The 22,540-nt window shown below is 43.4% G+C and overlaps 1 protein-coding gene across 1 annotated transcript; it reads left to right on the top strand.

The window, feature by feature from the left end:
* Nucleotides 1-10,480, top strand: LOC101765223 (DNA polymerase delta catalytic subunit). Its single transcript, XM_004978836.2, has 30 exons — nt 1-361; nt 1,375-1,485; nt 1,584-1,690; nt 1,787-1,946; nt 2,132-2,327; nt 2,414-2,549; nt 2,652-2,789; nt 3,138-3,215; nt 3,302-3,393; nt 4,170-4,236; nt 4,329-4,400; nt 4,748-4,834; nt 5,429-5,548; nt 5,624-5,722; nt 6,109-6,216; nt 6,305-6,400; nt 6,480-6,545; nt 6,665-6,721; nt 6,816-6,903; nt 7,002-7,081; nt 7,566-7,679; nt 8,368-8,482; nt 8,589-8,761; nt 8,844-8,915; nt 9,031-9,105; nt 9,188-9,277; nt 9,371-9,531; nt 9,618-9,691; nt 9,781-9,868; nt 9,980-10,480. Exons 1-30 carry the CDS (start codon nt 52-54, stop codon nt 10,065-10,067), a joined length of 3,318 nt encoding a protein of 1,105 aa, XP_004978893.1. The 5' UTR covers nt 1-51; the 3' UTR covers nt 10,068-10,480.
* The last annotated feature ends 12,060 nt before the right edge of the window (nt 10,481-22,540 follow it).

The following is a 22,540-nucleotide window of genomic DNA, read 5'->3' as shown; positions in this document are numbered from 1 at the left end:
TCCCCGCACTTCCCGCCTCCCCCTCCCACTCCCTCCCCAACCTCTTCGACGATGAGCTCAGGCGGGCGCGGCGGCAAGAGGCGGGCCCCCCCGCCCCCCGCGCCCTCAGGGGCGGCGGCGAAGAGGGCCCACCCCAACCCGGGCACCCCGCAGCCGCCTCCACCGGCGGCGGCGGCGGCGCCCGGGGCGGAGGAGGAGGACATGATGGACGAGGACGTGTTCCTGGACGAGTCCATCCTGGCGGAGGACGAGGCGGCGCTGCTGATGATCCAGCGGGACGAGGCTCTCGCGTCCCGCCTCGCGCGGTGGAAGCGCCCCGCGCTCCCCGCAGACCTCGCCACCGGCTGCTCCCGCACCGTCGGTACGACCCCGTGGGTTCCCATTTTCTCTCCGGCGCGCTCTTCCGTGATCCGTGAGTAGATGGCTTCGGGGTTCCGAGTTAGACTGGTTAGGGGCGAGACCACGAAGGGGGACGGATTGGGGTCAGCATTCCTCTGGCGGATTAGGAGCGCTTTGCTCTTAAGTAACTGTCAATTGGATAGGGCGCTCGTGTTTTTGACAATGCGGTGTTATTTAAGTTGCTTGGGTGCGGTCTGGGGCTCTGCAATTTCCTTATCCGATGCAATTGTGTGCAGATATGTTTTCCGAAATGTTGTGTTCAGGAACTGTGGACCATGGAAGTTCGGTGTAATTTTGGGCAAAATGAGGAATTCTTCTTTGGATTTATATGCGCATGGCTTCAGTTAGATTGGCGAAGTTTACAATTCTTTTTCTATTTTTGGGTCCCTGGGCAGCTTGGGAGTGTGAACTTTAAGCTGTACCTTGTTTTTACAACCAGAGTAAATTATAACTACGAATATGCAATCGATGTATCATTGAACACAATGTTCAATTGGAGGGTTTGGGGGGTTAGAAAGAAATTAGTACAATTTCTGTATTCCAAGGTGGATCTTGTGTTCCCTTGATTTTGTGCTGTAGAATTCCATAGTCCTGGCTCAAGTTCTGCTTGTATCACCTGTCAAGATGAAATGGATATTAGAATCATGATAAAATTGTACTTAATTATGACAGGCAAGATGAAAATTACTGAGGGGTTTTTCCAGAGTTTGTTGTTTCTGAATTGATTTGTGAAGTGAACCTATTATCTATCAGACGGACGTCTGTATATTTCTACACACTTTTGATTCACTTATGAGCTATGAGCCTTAAAACTTGGGACTTGTTTAATGGTCCTTTTGTACACTCTTCTATTGAAATTCAATGTTTCTATGCTAATTACGTAGTCTTGTTTCAGTTTTAACTTGTATGAACACATATTTTGGATATCTGGCTTCATCTTACTCTAGATACTCTCTATTGTGTTGGACATTCTAGCTTTTCAGCAATTGGAAATAGATTATGTTATTGGTGAGAATCACAAAGAACTGCTGCCCAACTCATCTGGTCCTGCAGCCATACTCAGGATTTTTGGTGTCACCAGAGAAGGTAAGTAATATCTCGAGTTCTCTAATATCTTTGAGTAAATAATTATTATTTGTCTTATGGCTTTTGCTGACCTGATGCTATCATTGTACCTTTTGAAGGTCACAGCATATGCTGTCAGGTGCATGGATTTGAGCCATATTTCTATATCGGTTGTCCTTCTGGGATGGGTCCTGATGATATATCACGCTTTCACCAAACACTTGAGGTTTGTACTTACAAGCATAAACTGAGCTTTCTACACAGAGTACTTTGGCAATACGTGTTTTCCTTATATGTTGTCTACAAACTGAGCTTTCTACAGGGGAGGATGAAGGAGTCAAATAGAAGTAGCAATGTGCCAAGGTTCGTGAAGAGAGTTGAGCTTGTGCAGAAGCAGACAATTATGCATTACCAAACACAACAATCTCAGCCTTTCCTCAAGATAGTAGTCGCTTTGCCTACAATGGTTGCTAGCTGTCGCGGTTAGTGATACTCTAAGGCACAGTTTCATTATTATTGTTCATTCTTGTAGATTTGCCTCACTATTATTTTTATTTAACAAATAACTATGGAAACTTTTGTTCCATGTCAATATATTTCTTATCTTCCAAATTACTAGTCACTTTCTTTCTCTTTACTGACTTAAATGGCATATGCTTGATTATAGGCATCCTGGAAAGGGGCATAACGATTGAAGGCCTTGGTTCAAAGAGTTTCCTGACATATGAGAGCAATATTCTTTTTGCCCTTCGTTTCATGATTGATTGCAATATTGTTGGTGGCAACTGGATTGAAGTTCCTGCTGGGAAGTACAGGAAAGCAGCCCGTGTCATGTCCTATTGTCAGCTAGAGTTGGATTGCCTGTATCCTTCTCTGTTACCTGAATGCTTCAACCCTTTTACTAAACTGTGATGTTGTTGAGTTAGTCTATCCTTAACACAACTAATAGATACTCAGATTTGGTAAGCCATGCTGCCGAAGGAGAATATTCTAAGATGGCTCCATTTCGCATATTAAGTTTCGATATTGAGTGTGCTGGTCGCAAAGGTCATTTCCCAGAACCAACTCATGATCCTGTTATTCAGGTTGAGTTCATTATCCTCATGTATCTCATACATGATATCATTTAGTTCCAAATACAAATATATTTATGTTTACAATTTCTTGACTTCTTTGAAATTACATAGATAGCCAACTTAGTCACACATCAAGGAGAAGGCCAACCTTTTGTACGGAATGTCATGACTCTTAAATCATGTTCTCCCATTGTTGGAGTCGATGTAATGTCATTTGATACAGAGAGAGATATACTACTTGCTTGGAGGGTAAGTGATGCTGTCTTTGGAGTTCTCAAATTCAGTTGAACTAATGTGATGTATGATTGCATATAGCCTTTATCCATGGTTGTCACTTTGCCTTTTGTATCTACAGATTGTATTTGTTTTTCCTTTTTGCTTGTTATATGCTCCCTCCATTCTTAAATATATGATGTTTAGGATAAGCTAATTAGTTCAAAAATGAACTAGCTAGCTTGTCCTAAAAATAACCTTTTTCTTCAGAAGGGAAAAATGTTAAATACAGTCATTCATTAAAAAAATTTAACTACAGTTTCTGATTGCAGACAAAGGACTTGGCTGAAAATAATCTGATGGCTATTTTGAAATAATTTGCAGGATTTAATACGTGAAGTGGATCCTGATATCATAATTGGATACAACATTTGCAAATTTGACTTGCCTTATCTTATTGAGGTACAATTACCTCTGCAAATTATTACTTTTTGTCCAGCTTGGTAACCAGTGATATTTAAGTACAACATGATTGCGCACATTTGCAGAGGGCTGAGGTTCTTAAGATAACGGAGTTTCCTTTACTTGGCCGAATCAGAAACAGTCGTGTTCGTGTCCGTGATACGACCTTTTCCTCGAGGTTCCTATAGTTCTATCTTCAATGCATTTAATATTTGTTACAGTCTCCATTAGTTTGCTTTTATCAACCAATTATTTAGCCAACAATTTTTTTGTTATGTACTGTGTGGTCCATTCAATGTCCAGTTTTTTTCTTTCTTTTTTTTTTTTTGGGGTGGGGGTGGGGGTGTAACATGCCATTGAGGCATTATTTTTTCTTTTTATTGTATGCTTGCATGTGCATCTTATGTTTTCATTTTGCGCTTTATTTGATTCTAGCAATGCATGCAATACTCTGGGAATATGATTTTGCTGACATGCAAATCTTGCTCATTTGTTCGAAAGAAGAAAAGATTATTCATTGTTTCAATGTTAAAGTAGCCTATAAGGAGCTCTAGGATGTCCATATCTCATACATTTCATTCATAGCTTTAATGGTTAGGCATATTTTCTGTGTCATCATGATATCCACTGTATTTCTGTCTTTTAGCTCCAATCAGGTTAAAATTTGTAATCCACAAAGAGCTCTTTAGATGATGCTGAATCTATATCATGTCTAGGATTTCCACAATCCGTTACATGGCATTCTTCTCCCAGGGAGAGTGAGGGAAACGTCGATTTCACAATCTTCTCCATTTTTTTCACTGATTTAAAACATAGAAATACTTGAAGCTGTCACGACTCGCAAGATGGAAATAGGAGTGCTTGTGTAAAACATGGAAATGAAAATGAAAGAACTTTCAAGTCCTTTTTTCACATAAAAGAAAATAATAAGATGAGGTCGTTACACTTATGCAGGCAATATGGTGTGCGCGAAAGTAAGGATGTTACTATTGAGGGGAGAGTGCAATTTGATCTCCTGCAGGTAACCTTTACATGACAATGACATCGGTATTTATTATTTTCATGAGATTATTTCATCCATTTCTTTATCTTCATTACCTGTGTATGATCCAGGCTATGCAACGAGATTACAAGCTGAGTTCCTATTCATTGAACTCTGTATCAGCACACTTCCTTGGGGAGCAAGTAAGTCCAAACATTTCAAGTGCCCTTAGTTGCTGTAAGCCATTGTACTTGCAGTCATTCTGACGCCTTTCTGTTTGAACTTCCTTTTGTATTCGAAGAATCTCTGTGGATGGGAAATTCTGTTTTATTTACTGACTCTCGTCTCCTACTATAAATATTTCTGATTGCATCACATATGTCTTCAGGCTTCTAAAAATGATATTCTGTTGCAAAGTTATATGGTGGATGGCTTTACATGAATCCAAATCATTTTTTTCTGATATGTCGCTAACAATGTTGGATTTAAATGTTCTTTCCTTCATTTGGGAACACTTACCTTTTCTTTTCTGATAATTGATTTTGAGCAGAAAGAGGATGTTCATCATTCAATTATATCTGATCTTCAAAATGGAAACTCAGAGACACGAAGGAGGCTGGCAGTTTATTGCTTGAAGGTCAACTAAATATTCCCTTTGTGTTATTTGCTATTGAACTGGTCATGTTTTCCAGAGTATGTTGGTTAGTTGCGCTCACTTTATTCTCCATTGCTGATGGAGCTTTTAGGTGGCGGACCCCTTTTTAAGTGTTGTCCTTTCTATAGTTTCTCAGAAGTGTTTGGCCAATTTGTCCAAATAAACAGTTTATATATTGCTGTACACATCATTTTTAACATAAAACACGTATGTCGATGTTCAAGCACCATTTTTGCATTTTGGAAATTTCTCAGGAAGACTGCTATTTTTGTAATAAGTAAGCAACACTAAGGCTTTGAAGTATATTTTGTGTTTTCGTTGCCCAGTAGGTCTGCCAGTAGGTAGTTACTGTTAAGGGTATAATAGTCAAGGGTAGTATTGTAATATCCTAGTGTCTAGGGTTTGGGGGGTCCAATATATATACCCCTTTGGGGCTATTCAATACATCAATTCAGTTCAGTGTTCATCTTTTCCTGCATTTGTAACAGTTACATGCTGGCATGAATGAGTGCTACTATTGATTTTGATGTGTAATCTGTTTGCTAGCATTTTTACCTTTTTCTTTTATAAAAACAGGATGCTTATCTTCCTCAAAGACTGTTAGATAAATTGATGTATATCTACAACTATGTGGAAATGGCGAGGGTCACTGGTGTTCCCATTTCATTTCTTCTTTCAAGGGGACAGAGCATTAAGGTGAGAACAAAGCAAACCCTGCTATTGGCAATATAGCACTTTAGTACAGTAACAATAATTTCATTTGTTCCGCAGGTCCTCTCACAGCTACTCAGGAAAGCTAAACAGAAAAACCTTGTTATACCAAACATAAAGGGTCAAGGGTCTGGACAAGATACCTTTGAGGGTGCAACTGTAAGTTGAAGGATGTCATCTGCACTTTTGTAGCCCATTTGTTATTTCCTGTCTACAGCTATTTTGACTTACTAGGATATTTGTATTTATCATGCCGCAAACTTTATAGCTTGTACTGTACACTGAAAACTATCTTTACACTGCTTGCCTTGAACTGCTCGTATAAATATTTGCCATACCAAGCTAAAGAAAATTTTGATGGCTGATCAAGTTATCCGCACTTCATGCAAATCCTGTTCTTGATCCATCCTTGTGGCAAGAAAGCATTAATCAGTTTTTCCACTATTTTCTGCATTGGTCATGCAATGAACCATTTAGTTTTTATTTCCTTTGTACTATACATGAATTCTTATTTTACTACAATATGTGTCTCCCTTCAATTTTAGGTTTTGGAGGCAAGGGCTGGATTTTATGAGAAGCCCATTGCAACTTTGGATTTTGCTTCTTTGTATCCATCAATCATGATGGCGTATAATCTGTGCTACTGTACTTTGGTAACTATTCTGCAGATCGCTCATGCTCATATCTACTACATGCTCTCTGCAATGAATGACATTTGCTAGTTTTTATTTAATTTTGAAGGTGCCCCCAGAGGATGCCCGGAAACTCAACTTACCTCCAGAAAGCCTCAATAAAACTCCATCTGGTGAAATATTTGTGAAACCAGAGCTACAGAAGGTAACTGTGTCCTGTCTTGATAAAAGGTGTTCCGGACAGAAGAACTGTTTTCTAACCAATATGATGAACAAAATATCAGGGTATACTTCCTGAGATCCTTGAAGAATTGTTAGCTGCTCGGAAAAGGGCAAAAGCAGATTTAAAGGTATTTTATCAATGCTGTCTGTAAGAAAATTGTATTAAAGATCTTCCAAACTTGCAACAGCAGATATTCGTACACTACTGAGTTTTGTCCTTCATTGAGTTCACCACCTATTTGTTCAGGAAGCAAAGGACCCACTCGAAAGGGCTGTTCTTGATGGTCGTCAGCTTGCATTGAAAGTACTTTTATCTTTCCTCTTCTTTCCGGCAAAACAATTATACATCAAATTCAAACTCCTTGCGTAATGATATTTCTAAATGGCTTATGTTTCAGATAAGTGCAAACTCAGTTTATGGTTTCACTGGTGCAACTGTTGGTCAATTACCTTGTTTGGAGATTTCTTCAAGTGTGACCAGCTATGGTAATCTTTAGTTTAGCATAATCAAGGAATTCAACTTATAGTTTGCTACCAATTTGGAAATTGAAATTTCTTGCTCTGAAGCATTTTTGGTCACACAGGTCGACAGATGATTGAACATACAAAAAAGCTTGTCGAAGATAAATTCACAACAGTAGGAGGCTATGAGCATAATGCAGAGGTAAAGCAGTGGTTGCCTTGTTCCTGTATTTATACAAATTTTATAGATCCCCTGTTATTTTTTAACCAGTTGAAGCAGTCATCTTTTACTATTGTTCTATGTGATACCTTGGATGCTCAGGATTGATATATAGACAGATATATATAATAAATGGTTTAACCCTTGTAAACCACTATCTAAGAATTGTCATTATATATTAGGTACATGTAAATTGCATTCATTAGTTTTAGCTAGATATCAACAAGTGATGTCGAGTCAGAGCTTCTGGGACTGTATACTTATGAACCACAAGCACTGCTCAGGACCTTGTTGAGATGGTGCCCTTTGTTACGCTTAAGTTCAGTTTCTTGGAAGTCTAGGTATTTGCACTGTAATCAATTTTTTTTGGGTCTGCATGCATGCTTTCTTGCTTGTGCTCTATTTTTTTGGGATCAGAGATGTGCCTTTTCTGCTCACTTTCTGATCAAATTTGGTGACTTCACAGGTAATTTACGGGGATACAGATTCAGTGATGGTACAGTTTGGTGCTTCTACTGTTGAAGATGCAATGAAGTTAGGAAGAGAAGCTGCAGATTATATTAGTGGAACGTTTACTAAGGTAACCAGAGAAACACTTACAAACATGGTGCTTTGGGCTGTGAGCTATACAAACATTTAAGTGGAAAATTGGCACGTGGGTCCTGAGTGTAGAACTGTTGTAATTGATGCTCACCCATGATCTTTTTTGCGACTAAGCTCAAACCATGGCTCACCAAGACCTATTTGGAACAGTGAAAACAGTTATTAGCATGCTTCCCTTTTTTTAAAAGAAAAAACCTGATCCCTTAAACATTTAACAGCAAGGTTACTGCCTCTGGGCTCTGGTACTAATTTCTTGCTGTATAATCCTTAACCTTGTCGGCTATATATTGAATTTCGATCTATTAGCCTCTACTTTACTTCCCATCTGGCCAAATATAGGAAAACTGTAATATTCTTTTTGCATCTTTTCCATTTGTATTGTGAAATAATGTGCTCAAAAATAGAGTGAAGAATCTGTCCACATGATTTATATAAGAACAAAAAACTATCCAGAACCTTGACTGTTCTTATGAATGGGCACTCAAAGTGATCTAATCTTTATGCTATATTCCTGTAGTGCATATTTTTGGAACATAAAAAAATCCCCAACTGACCTAAATGAGAAATGTTGTGAATTTGTCAGTAACTTACCCAGCTGAGTTTTAATCATTTACTTTTCATCTAAGCTACCAACTCAGATGTTGCTTTTGACATCTGCCTTGCAGCCCATCAAGCTGGAGTTTGAGAAGGTCTACTTTCCTTACCTGCTGATCAGCAAGAAGAGATATGCTGGTTTGTACTGGACGAATCCTGAGAAATTTGACAAAATGGATGCAAAAGGTATTTTATTTTTGTGCTAGTTGTCTATGATATAATCTCTTTATTTTTTTTTAGCACAGATGTTATTTCTTTGTTGCCTTCACAATGCTTGTACCTCTGCATACAGGTATTGAAACTGTAAGAAGAGATAACTGTTTATTAGTAAAGAACCTGGTAACTGAGTGCCTTCATAAAATACTAGTGGACCGTGATATTCCTGGTGCAGTTCAATATGTCAAGAACACCATATCTGATCTATTAATGAATCGTGTGGACTTGTCTCTTCTTGTTATAACAAAGGTGAATCAGTGCACAGCTGACCTAGGATACCTATAACGATGGGCTCTGTGTTGCAACTTTTTTAACTGTTCAATACATGCAGGGTTTGACTAAAACAGGAGAAGATTATGCCGTAAAAGCTGCTCATGTAGAGCTTGCTGAGAGAATGCGAAAGGTATGAACTCTTGACTTTGTTAAGTTGTTTCCATGTAAATGACCTTCAACCGTAACTTAATGATCCATGTGACCATGCCTTGGCACTGCTGAAAAATCATGTTTTTCTTGACCAGAGGGATCCTGCTACTGCACCTACTGTTGGTGATCGTGTTCCTTATGTTATAATTAAAGCAGCAAAAGGGGCAAAGGTAAAATTCTTCTGAACTATGTATGTGCTGCTGTATTGTTTCTGTGATAGTGTGTTTGATGCATTTGTGTTTCTGCGTGCAGGCATATGAGAAGTCAGAAGATCCAATCTATGTTTTGGACAATAACATACCCATAGATCCTCAATACTACCTTGAGAACCAAATTAGCAAGGTTTTTGCTCAAAGCTTCACTTGATATTTGAAGCTTCTCCCCCCTACCCTGTCAGTAAAAATTTCTGACTGATCATGTTCTGCTGATCATCAGCCACTTTTGCGGATCTTCGAGCCAATCCTGAAGAATGCCAGCAAAGAATTGCTTCATGGAAGCCACACCAGATCTGTTTCGATCTCTACTCCTTCAAATAGCGGTATAATGAAGTTTGCAAAGAAACAATTGACTTGCCTTGGATGCAAAGCCGTTATCAGGTGATTCTTGTACTACATCGCAGATGCAAAAACATAGCTCTCAATGCTACAGAGACCTAATCATTTACTGCATTTTCACCTTGCAGCGGTGCCAGTCAGACACTTTGCTCACATTGCAAGGGTAGGGAAGCAGAGTTATACTGCAAAACAGTAGCAAATGGTATAGATTTCAAAGTCTAAAATGCTTCTCAGTTTCGGAAGCAGTATATCTCGACGCTCATTTCTGAGATTGAATTTTGACACCTGCAGTTTCTGACCTGGAGGTGCTCTTTGGGAGGCTATGGACGCAATGCCAGGAGTGCCAGGGGTCTCTGCACCAGGACGTCCTCTGCACAAGGTTTGCTACTTTTCCCTCCATTCAACGGTTGCTAGTCACTACGTTCCAGCTACATGTTCTGAACGTTTCCGCCCACAAGCTCAAAACCCTCTTCCTATGCAACCATTGCAGTCGGGATTGCCCAATTTTCTACCGGCGACGGAAGGCTCAAAAGGATATGGCCGAAGCTAGGCTGCAGCTGGATCGATGGGACTTCTGAGCCTTGTAAGATCTCATGCGAACTACCCAGCATTTTCGCACATAATGCGAAAACACTGCAGCATGGTATGCGATCATACGGCCACATCGTGAGCTTCGGCAAGGAGTCAGCCGTGCGCCCTCGGAGTTGAGTCACGTAGGATTATTTTCTGTAGGATTTACCCGTATGTTGTTTAGGTGGGTGTTCTTAGTTCGCAGGAGATTTGTGTCTCCTGCCATTAACTAGATGACAAGATGGATGGTGGCTCTCTTGGTCTGATGATGTACCAATGTAAAAGAGTTGGTAGGAGTACGGAACAAGTCATGTTGTAACTTGTTTGGTGACATGATCCAAAAAGGCCGAGAAGCATCCATTCCACGTCTATGTGAACTTTTTATGGTGTTATGCCCACGGACTCCCTTCCTATTTGTTCACCTGCCTCTGCCTGTCCGTTCCTCTATGCAATGTGCGTTCGCAGTAATTCCTGTGCTTCCGCAGCACCAGCCGGTCTCACGCGTGCACAAAAGTTGAACGGCGCCCGTGAGAACCACCAGTTCGTGGTCAAGGTCCTCGAAGAGGGCGTCGAATCCTGCCTGATCTCCACACCGTCTCTTTCTACCTTCCCATCTCACTCTGTGTCCGATCGTTGACTTCACTCGCTGTTCATCATTCTCTCTCTTGCTGCAGCATCTCTCTCTTGCTGCAGCACCGTTGCTCGTCGATCACCGTCTCTTTCTACCACGAAGCCGTAGCGAACTCCCCATATCTCTCTCTGTCCGGTCGTTGACTTCACTCGCTGTTCATCATTCTCTCTCTTGCTGCAGCATCTCTCTCTTGTTGCAGCATCGTTGCTCGTCGATGCTGACCACGACTCCAGCAAGGCCAGATCTGCAAGACTGCGACGCATGCTTGTCGCCTTTCCTTAGGGAATGTTTGGTTTGCTCTTGCTTGTTTTAGAAACTAAAACTTGCTTATTTTGATGAACTAAAGTTTAGTCCTCCCTCCCTGTTTGTTTGTTTCAGGGGCTAAACAACATTTAATATCCTGTACAATAATCACATTGCCCCTAATCATTGCTACCCCTCCCGGTTCGTTTGGTTGGAAGTAAGTGGTTGGAGGGAAAGAGAGTTTAGATGGAACAGATTAAGATTCTATTGTTTGTTTGGTGGTACGGGAGTTTTAATGGGATGAGGAATGAGAGTTTAGAGGGGCAACTCCCACCAATCACTTCCCAGGGGGAGGGTGGGAATTTGTTTTAATTGGAAGATGAATGCATCTACACCATTTATCATGACTTAAGATATAATTTCCCACCTCTAAACCCTCACACCGAATAAGGGATATCTAGTCTCACTTAAACTCCCACTCTTAATTCCCTCCAAAAGACAAACAAGGGAATGGCATTAAAAATCATATCCATCGTATCTCAAATGAATTCTCTCTGCCAACTCTCACCACTAATTTCCATACCCCTCCCCATTAGTTGCCAAATGCACCCTCCCTCTTTTTTTTTTCCTTCTTTGCCTCCCCACGCAGGCAAGAACAGCACACGCCCGAGCCCCAAATCCATGGCAGCAGGAGCGGCGACCGGGTGGCTGGGGGCGGCGGTGGGAAATGAGCGGCGGGCAGGGGCCGGCGGCGGGTGGCCGGGGCCATCGGTGGGGCGGGAGGGGCGGGCGGGGACCAGCGGCATGCGGCCGGGGGCGCGGTAGGGTGGGAGGGGCGGCGGTGGAGTGGGAGCAACGGCGGTGGCCGGGGATGGGTGGGTGGGTGCGGCGGATGGGGGAACCGGTGTGCTAGCGGCGTGGATGGCGCAGGGGGCGCCGGCTGTGGGGATAGCACAGGGGGCGTGCGGAGGAAGGAGGATGCGGGGGCGTGCGGGATGGGTGCGACGGGGAAGGCAAACAGACAAGCATCGACAACAACTTCGAGCGTCCACCGTCACTACATGTCGTTCGTCCTTATGTTTGTATCACCAACTGCACTGCAAAGCCCTGCTGGCTGCGACCTTCGGGCTTTTAATCTTCCACGCCCTACTGGCTTCGACCTTCGGGCATTTATTTGTATCACGAACCTACGAACTGCCGTACAACTAGGGGGGCCTACTGCCCACGTCGTTCTTAGGCCACGCCTAACAACAACCACAAACAACACCTTTTGCATAACCGCCGAAGAACTTAATCGACCAAAACGCTGCAGCGACATATACTACATGAGGCCAAAAACTGCTTTATGACATACGGCAACTTGGACATTTTATCGTGGAACGTTCGAGGACTAAACGCGGCAGCACGCTACCTACCCGTACATGATTTGATGAGATCGACGTCATGTCAAATTGCATGCCTTCAGGAAACAAAACTGCAATCCATCGACTCCATCCTGGCCACCTTTCTAGGAGCCTACAAATTAAACGGCTTTGCATATAAACCGGCGATAGGCACGAAAGGAGGGATCCTCCTCCTATGGAACGACACGGCGGTACAAACTCAAAACATAACCATTGGTAGATATTCCATATCGGCGGAAATAACAATCCGGCATTGCATGACCACCTTCAAGCTGACCGCGGTATACGGCTCGGTGCGACGACCCGAAAAAGAAGCCTTCCTAAGACATATGCGGCTGCTAAAACCATCTGACGACACAAAATGGATAATCCTAGGGGACTTCAATTTAATCTACCGCGCAAGAGATAAAAACAATATGAACCTCAACCGGCGGCTTATGAACAGGTTCAGAAACACCATCAACTACTGCGGCTTAAAGGAATTAAACCTGCAAAATAGAAGATTCACATGGAGTAATGAACGTACGACACCAACGCTTGTCCATCTTGACAGAGTTTTCTGCAACCAAAGTTGGGACCTCCGATTTGATAATTGCCTACTGCACGCGCTATCATCAGCCCACTCCGACCACTCTCCTCTACTACTAACCAACCATGCCACCCTTCGACGCCCGACAACCTTCAAATTCAAAAACTTCTGGGTACGCTTGCCAAATTTCCAACAGGTCATCTCCACGGCTTGGAATAGGCCGACTTATCATACGGAGCCTTTTCACAGATTGGGCCATAAACTTTATGCGACATCGCAGGCGCTAAGACGCTGGAGCGAATCAATGCTATCGGACGTAAAAATGAAGATGCATATGGCTCGGGAGGTCATGCTACGTCTAGATGAGGCACAAGACAACCGCGCACTATCTGCGGCGGAAACACAACTAAGGGGCAAACTCAAACAGAGACTCATGGGATGGGCAGTCATCGAGAGAGCCAGGAAAAAGCAATGCTCCAGAGTCACATATCTAAAAGAAGGAGATGCCAACACAAGATTTTTCCATTTAAAGGCAAACGGCAGGAGGAGAAAAAACTTCATTCAAAAACTAAGTAACGACAATGGCTGGGCCTTCACCCATAACGACAAACAACAAATCGTGCAAGACCATTTCCAAAATGTTATGCGGGAACCGCCGCGCAGAACGCTCAACTTAAACTGGTCAGCTCTAACCTTCCCGACTGTCGATCTGTCTACGCTCGATAACCCGTTCACGGAAGATGAAGTCCGACCGGCCATCTCACAGATGCCAAAAAACAAAGCGCCCGGACCAGACGGTTATACATGACTCTTCTTCACCATCTGCTGGGAGACGATCAAAGGCGACCTCATGGTGGCAATATCTTCCTTCTTCAACTCTCGCTGCGCAGATTTAAACCTACTAAACAAAGCCACAATCATTCTAATACCCAAAAAGGAAGGGGCTGAGAGCATAGCAGATTACTGGCCCATCAGCCTGATCCACGCCATTGCGAAGATCATAACAAAGACCTTAGCCCTGCGCCTAGCCCCATTCATGAACCAACTAGTAGCACCATGCCAAAGCGCTTTCATCAAAGGACGAAGCATTCATGATAATTTCCTCTACGTCCAAAACCTGGCACGCCGATTCCACAGACACAGGCAACCGACCCTGCTTATGAAGCTCGACATATCCAAGGCTTTTGACTCAGTACGATGGGACTACCTCCTCACCATGATGCAACACAGAGGATTCCCACCAAAATGGAGAGACTGGATCGCAGCTATCCTGACCACGTCAACATCACGAATTTTACTCAACGGACTCCCCCTGGAACACATACAACATGGAAGAGGACTCCGCCAAGGGGACCCACTCTCACCGCTACTTTTCATCTTAGCGATAGACCCCCTACAGTACCTGCTATCGGCCGCCACGGAAAAGAGACTGCTTCAAAAACTAAATAACCGTGCGGCAAAAATGAGAACATCAATGTACACTGACGACGCGGTGATTTTCATTAAGCCCACAACAAGGGACGTCACAAATCTGAAGAACCTCCTGCAAAATTTTGGGGAAGCGACAGGCCTCAAGACGAACATCCAAAAAACTAGCGTCACACCGATAAGCTGCTCCCACACTAACATCCCAGAAGCGCTCCACAATCTCCCTGTGGCACAGAGGAATTTCCCGATAAAATACCTGGGCCTTCCTCTAACGGTCGAACGACTACACCGCATAGATTTCCAACCACTGATCGACAAAGTGGCGAGCAAACTGTCAAAGTGGAAGGGAAGGAACCTCACGCAGGCCGGTCGATTATGCCTCACCAAATCCGTCCTATCCTCACAGCCCGTCTACACCCTAACGGCCCTCAGAACGCCCAAAGAAGTACTAGAGGACATCGACAAAATCAGAAAACGTTTTCTATGGGCGGGAGACAACGAGCTCACCGGGGGAAAATGCAAGATCAACTGGACGAGGACAACTTTACCAAAAGAGCATGGCGGCGTGGGTATTCTAGACCTTCATAAATTCGCAAGAGCACTCCGCCTTAGATGGCTATGGCATGAATGAGCTTCCCCGGACAAGACGTGGGTCGGAACCGCAACTCCATGTGACGACCGAGATAGACTGCTTTTCGCTGCATGTACGACGATCCAAATTGGCAATGGGGACAGGACACGCTTCTGGCAGGATGCGTGGGTTGCAGGCCGACGACCAAAAGACATCGCTCCACAACTCTACACAAAAACCAAAAAGGAAGAAGAAGACAGTGCGAGAGGCAATCTACAACAATAACTGGATCAGAGATCTTCAACTCACAGCAGGCCTTACAAACACCCTCTTGAACGAATTCGTACACCTATGGCCTCTAATCCAACAATACCATTTAAACCCGACTCAGGAGGACGAAATCACATGGAAATTCACCCGGAGCGGTCAGTACACCACTGCTTCAGCATATAAGGCCCAACTCCTAGGCACCGTGAACACGACTAATCTTGCAACAGTGTGGCAAGCCTGGGCACCAGCAAAATGCAAAGTTTTTGCCTGGCTAATCCTCCAAAATAGGGTCTGAACTTCAGACAGATTAGCAAAACGGGGCTGGGACCACACCCCAATATGCACCCTGTGCCGATGCACGATGGAGACTGCGCACCATCTCCTAGCCGAATGCAGATACACAAAGCAAATCTGAAAACTCGTAGCCCAATGGCTGTCACAGGAAAGCCTGCAACCGGATCAATGGAAGCACAACATAACGGCCATAGATTGGTGGATCAACATCACATCAACAACAGGAATCCCGCGTACAACGTCCCGAAGCCTCGCCCTCCTTATTATGTGGGAAATATGGAACGAGCGAAATTCACGTATCTTCCGCCACCAGGGTTCCCCGACGACATCGCTAATAGCAAAAATCAAATCTTCAACCAACATGTGGGTAGCAGCGGGAGCGAGAGCCTTAGCGGTCCTTCTTTTGTAAACACAACACTCTGGGTGCCTCTCTGTCCTTTTTCCCTTTTTCCTTTCCTTTTTCCTTTTCACTCTTCCTTGCCTGGCTCGCCGGCTGTAACCCTACTCTATCAATGAAATAGGCACACTCTCGTGCCCTTTTCCTTTCAAAAAAAAATTTGCTGAGGCAAGTCCTTTTTGGTTGATATCATTTCTATACATGTAGTACTTCAATTTCTATGTTCATAACGATACGTCCTAATACCAGAGCATATGAGAAAGAAGCCACACCAGATCAGTTTTGATCTCTACTCCTTCGAATAGCGGGATAATGAAATTTGCAAAGAGATAGTTAGCCTGCCTTGGATACAAAGCTGCTTATCAGGTGGCTCTTGTACTATGGTGCAGATTCCAAAACCTATGATTGCCCTCTATTTGGACGAAGACAACCATTTTACTGCATTTTTGACACTGCAGTGTGGTGCCAGTCAGACACTGCTCACACTGCAAGGGAAGAGAAGCAGAGTAGTACTACAAAACAGTAGCAAATGGTATGGACTACTCAGCCTGAAATCTTCAGAATTTGACAGCACTATGTCACGAAGCTTAGCGCTGGCGGATCAAATTTTGACGTCTGCAGTTTCTGACATGGATATGCTCTTCGGGAGGCTATGGACGCAACGCCAGTATTGCCAAGGATCTCTGCACCAGGGATTTTTTTATTTTTATATATTTTTTACGATTTTACGAAATAAATAGTCGAACAAAAAATTTGCAAAAATGGACCTATACCGCTGGACCAAAAGGCCGTAGGGGTCCTTCCACCGGTTAAAACGGCGAAAGAGTGCTGGCTGGCACGTGCAGCTGTGTTTCGCCATTTCAAACGGCGGTATGGGTGTTACCGCCGTTTCGTACGGCGGCAAGTGCCTACATACGGGTTGGGATGCTATAGCTAGTACCTTTAACCATTTCAGCCGGCTATAATTCCGTTTTAATTATTTTTCCTTCATTTTTTATGATATTTATGAAAATAAATTATGTAGTTCCATTGCAATATGTAACTTCATAATTTGAGGCTATACCTCTGTTTTAAATACTATTACTTTAATTTTTTATGACATTTTTAGAAGTAAAATATGTAAATTCGTCATTTGAGAGAGGTAGAGTGATTGAACAAAATAATTGAAAATGGTTTAACTCCCGACCTAGATAAAGTAGTCTGCGGATGACCCCACATCGTATGCTATACAATTTTACACATGAAAGTCTACACTGATGTAAAAAAATAAAAGAGGTCTTACACACTAAATGTGTCCTTGCTTGAAATGAGGCTCACCGCGACTACGACCACGCCTTGCTGCCTGTTGCGCAGCTCTAGTCCGGTATTGGTCGTACATCAAGGGGTCCGTGGGGCAACATCGCGAGGCGGACGTCCTGCTGCGGCTGCACATCTTGTGTAGGAGCCTCCGGGGCGTCACGCAACTGTGAAGCACCAATCATGTCTGGCTCGGGTCTAAAAATTTCATCCACCCATGCATGGACGCTGGACCTCTGTCCCTCCTCCTCGACAGAGTCCTCCGAAGCCCCTCCGCGGTTTGCGAACCCTGCTATGCAACCAAGGAAATGGACCATCTCTCCACCCTGAACTGATGCTGCAAAGATAAAGTGAATCATCTCTTCACAGTTACCTTCACCTCATACCCACTAGGACACAAAGCACCCACGCATACCTCATTCTCCCTGTACTCCCAAGGGATATTTTCCCCTACATTGACCTATAGGGCGGAATGGTCATAAGTTGACCAGTTCCACGGGACAGGGTAAGCATCTTTCTCATCCGACGAGTCATCATCCATGGAACCATTGGCCTTCTCTCCTTCCCTCTCCACCTGCTCAACTAACTTAGCAATTTCTTCCCCCTCATCAGCCTCCCCATTTGGCTCACGGGCTGCAACATCATCCTCTGCATCTCCTCCTTCTGCCACATCATTATCAAGTTCTTCACTTGCCCCATCATTACTCTCCACATCTTCCTCCACTGACTGCTAGATCCAACCTTCGTGAACAGTTAAACATACTATATGAGCGGTAAAGCGTGCCTCGTGCAACCATTTACATAAGCTCGGTAGCTCGGAGTTCCTTCAAGCGGGAGCAGCTCCCAAAAATTTATGTCGGGCCGTCTCTTCACTACAACCCTCACAGACACATCCACTTGATCTCTATCAACACCGAAATCCTTACAAAGCCACCTGCATATGCCCCCCAAGTCCTCTCTCTTGCTCTTGGTAAATACTTGCAGAAATACGGAAATCCACTCAAATCTACCCCTTCTGGACCATATCTAACCTCCCCCGGACCAAAGAAGACTTGTAAATATAAACTATCTGACATGCCTGCCAACATACACGAAACGAGCAGTCCAAATTACTCTCAATAACTTAACTTAAATCAGTTAACTAGAACGACACCTTCATTTCAATAAATGAAGGAATCATTTAATTCTATCATCCACACTAACAACAATTTAAGAGTAAACTAACTTTACAAACTAAATTTATCGTAGGCATCTACCCGGGACAATATACGTGACAAGCACAAAGGTTCTCACTAAATCTAATAATTCCAACTATCCCTATAACAACTACATTGTCAATGTCTAAACAAAATATAACCGTAGCACTGCAAATAATATTCATCTAAATTTAGGGGGCGTTTGGTTCCCTTTGCTTATTTTTAGCACGTGTCACATCGAATGTTTAGATACTAATTAGGAGTATTAAACGTAGACTATTTATAAAACCCATTACACAGATGGAGGCTAAACGACGAGACGAATCTATTAAGCCTAATTAATCCATCATTAGCAAATGTTTACTGTAGCAACACATTGTCAAATCATGGACTAATTAGGCTTAATAGATTCGTCTCGCCATTTAGCCTCCACTTATGTAATGGGTTTTGTAAATAGTATACGTTTAATACTTCTAATGAGTATCTAAACATTCGATGTGACGGGTGCTAAACCAAACGGGACCTTAATCTACATAAATCAACAAACTAAATTTACTATGAACTAAATACCTAAGCTAAATCTACTATACTAACTAAGCTACATTTTCCTATATCTAAAATCCGCTAGATTTTTTCTAAGTTTCAGATCCACTAAACTAACTACTAAATCTATGTACTACTACGTCTATCCACTACACTATCTACATTAACTAACTTACAGGATTTAAAAAAAATACCTGAAATGAAGTGACGACTGAAACTTCAATCTTCCCCTCCCTCTCCCCCTCCCCCTCCCTCCTCCACCTCCCTTCCTCCCTCCTCTCCTCTCCTCTCGATCTCCCTCGATCTCCCGCTCACTCACTCGCTCGGTCTGGCGCTGGTGCCTGGGGTGCGGGCGTGCGCCTATTTATAACGGGAGGCCTCGCCGACTCATCCGACGGTAAGGAATGGCTTCCGCCTTTTGATCTGGCGGGGCGCCCTTACCGCCAGATGAAACGGCGAAACTTCCTCAATAGCGGCGCCATTCAAATCCATGGGCGACCCGCCGAATGGGGGGCGGTAAGGGACTTGCTGCCATTTCACCCGGCGGTAAGACCCCTTGCCACTGTTTCAACAGGCGATAAGTATCTACTGCCGTTTGGTCCAACGGTACAGGTCCATTTTTGAAAATTTTTAGTTCGACTATTTATTTTTGCAAAATTGTAAAAAAAAAATTCACACCAGGGCGATGTTGGGACTTGGGACTTCTGAGCCTTGTAAATTCCCACACCAGAAGCCCATATTTGCACACATACTGCTGAATGTTGCTGTAGGGGCAGGAAGTTACCGCCTACCAGATCATGCGGTGGAGTCAAGGTGCAGGCCGTAAAGATGGGCCTGGACCTTGGTGAACATCCCCCGTGTCATCATTTAGGCAGGCTGGCTCGCTGCCAGAATGCATTAGCATGGTTCATCAGGTTCATTCCACTTTATCCTTCCGAACTATATCATTTGATCCAATTTACTTTCTAATTAGATTTTTTTTAATTTCTGTATGCATGAGAGAAACTCTTTTGTTGTGTTCTTCTCAAGTTCATTTTTTTAGGAAAATGTGTTCTTCTCAAGTCGGGTCAAGTTTTAGGAAGGAATGAATTTCAGCGCACGTTCTTTTGGAAAAAAAAACAGGATTACGCTTAGTTTGACAAAACTTAGGTGCACCAAATAGCCACTCAAGCCTTCTATTCTATACTCCCTCCGTTCCAAATTGTAAGTCGTTTTAACTTTTCTAAGTTCATAAGTATTATTATGCAGATGTAGATAGATGTATAATAATATCTATAGATCTGGAAAAATCAAAACGAATTACAATTTGGAATGGAGGGAGTAGTATTTTAGAACTCTACTATTGGGTAAATTTTGGTCAAGCACGGGCAAGGCTAGCGCCGGTGCGAAACATACTGAACTCTATATTCTAGAATTTAGGATTTGTGTCTGTCATTGCTCTGAGACACTCCACACTGGTTCACATAATTTACATGACCTCAGAGTGGAATAATCTTAGGATGTGTTTGGTTGGTTGTATCATTTGATTCATGTATGAAATGATTCAAAATAATAATGATCCTTTTGTTTGGTTGGGTGAATTGTATCAACTCATCCAGGATGAGGTCATCCCACTTAATACATTATTCTACTAATTAGGGTGAACCACATGGTACAAACAAATTGGTTGAACCACCCCATCCAGGATTATCCATCCATACATCATTGGTGCATGCAACCAAACACACCCTTAGTTCATAAGATAAGACTGAATGAGCAACGGGTCCAAAATGTCAGCGTCTTTTGATCTGTTATATATACTGCAGCCCTCTCTGTTGCTAATCATACTCGTATTACTATATGTAGTACGACTATAAGTTGACGGCCATCGCCACTGCCGACGCGCTTCACGGCCATCATATTTACATGTCTGAGAGCGCGTTTTGGTGCTTGCGGACCTCACGGGGTAGTACCGCGCGTCCAACACCAGAGCAATGGCTTATTTCCTGCCTCCCTACTTGTTGGTCGCTCCCAGGTCAACAGCTCTGGAGCAAAGCAAACATTTGTTTGTTTCTTTACCATGCATGCTGGTAATTTTTTTTTGCAGAAGGTAGTGGTAACGCCGATTCCTCGATAAAGAAAAGGACGAGCAGTCTAGGTGGAGGGCTTTTTTTTAACACAATTGAAGCATGGAAGCTTGTCCAGGAGTCTATCCTGTGTTGTTTAAGTTTGTTGCTAAGTTTCTTTTCTGGAGTCTATCCTGTGTTGTTTAAGTTTGTTGCTAAGTTTCTTTTCTGGCTGAACTTGAGAGGTTTTTTCTTTTGCCTTGTGGCAGCACCTTTGTGGTCTATGACCTGTGTTTGAACTTTGTCATCTGTCGCTGTAGACACTCGTCGCCTTCAGATGCCATGTAGACACTCGTCGCCTTCAGATGCCATGTAGACACTCGTCGGCTTCAGATGCCGAAGAGTGGGGAAAGCGATTCTTCGGCAGCTATATCCGGAAAAGAGTGGGGAAAGCGACGCAAACTCAACACAGCCATTGGCCTGCTAATTTGCGGTGCTGAGTATGCATCCGTTCAGTCACGCCCACCCACCTATAAAAGTAGCTCCCGTTCAAGAAAAAAAAAGGGAGACGCGCAATAATTTCGTGAGGCCGGCAGGGAAATTCCGCGGCTTCGAAAAATGCATCCGCTTGATCCGGTGCCTGCAGCGCGTGACCTCCTTCATCATCAGGTAAGAGGCTAAGAGCGAAAATCCTTCAATTTCCTTTCCGTCTGCACCGGATTTCTCTTTAGCGAGTTCCCGGGCTGCACCTATTTACTGTTCATTCCACATCCTTTCCAAAACTATGCCTCAATTTACTATTCATACTTATACCATCACCTATTTACTGTTCATTCCACATCCTTACCAAAACTATACCTCAATTTACTATTCATACTTAGACCAATTTAGACCTTAAGCGGGATCTCCACTTGATTTTGCCTATGTGGCACGGGTTTGACTGGTCTAACGGCGTTTTGCCGTCTGACGTGGACAGCATGCACGGAGCCGAGCCGAGGCTGAGGCAAGCGCACTGGCTAGCATGCTGAACTGGGCGCCCTTCTCTCGGCATCTCGCGCAAGTCGAGGTGCAGCGCCCTGCCTCGCACGTGCAAGCCAAGCTGCAGCGCCCCGCGGTGGCCTCCGAGCCCCCCGCCTGATTTCTCGCTGCCCCTCCGCCCTCCGATCTCCGCCGCCGCAAGAACTGGCTGAGGCGCAAAACGAACTGATTGTGGCGTTCGTTTTAGCTTAGTCCCTCCTAAAATTATGTAACATCAAATATTTAGATACTTAATTAGGAGTATTAAATATAGACTAATTATAAAACTAATTGCACAGACGAAGACTAATTTGCGAGACGAATCTATTAAGCCTAATAAGTTCCTGATTTGATAATGTGGTGCTACAATAACCATGTGCTAATGATGGATTAATTAGGCTTAATAGATTCGTCTCGTGAATTAGGGGGCGTTTTCTTCCACTGACTTATTTTTAGCACGTGTCACATCGAATGTTTAGAGACTAATTAGGAATATTAAACGTAGACTATTTACAAAACCCATTACGTAAGAGGGATCGAAACGGCGAGACTAAATCTTTCAGAGCGAATTACTGCCGAGATAATGAGAGGAGGCAAGGCCCACAGCTAACTCTCAGG

This window comes from Setaria italica, chromosome VIII (assembly GCF_000263155.2).
Source record: "Setaria italica strain Yugu1 chromosome VIII, Setaria_italica_v2.0, whole genome shotgun sequence".
Lineage (NCBI taxonomy): Eukaryota > Viridiplantae > Streptophyta > Magnoliopsida > Poales > Poaceae > Setaria > Setaria italica.
Note: the sequence above shows the minus strand (reverse complement) of the source record. Positions and strands in the feature narration are given on the sequence as shown.

Bases quoted from the DNA above. Each gene is read 5' to 3' on its own strand.
- LOC101765223 (XM_004978836.2), top strand. From the start codon at position 52: ATGAGCTCAGGCGGGCGCGGCGGCAAGAGGCGGGCCCCCCCGCCCCCC. The intron at 1,691-1,786 runs GTTTGTACTTAC...AGCTTTCTACAG, and splicing joins GCTTTCACCAAACACTTGAG to GGGAGGATGAAGGAGTCAAA. The intron at 2,550-2,651 runs GTTGAGTTCATT...GAAATTACATAG, and splicing joins CTCATGATCCTGTTATTCAG to ATAGCCAACTTAGTCACACA.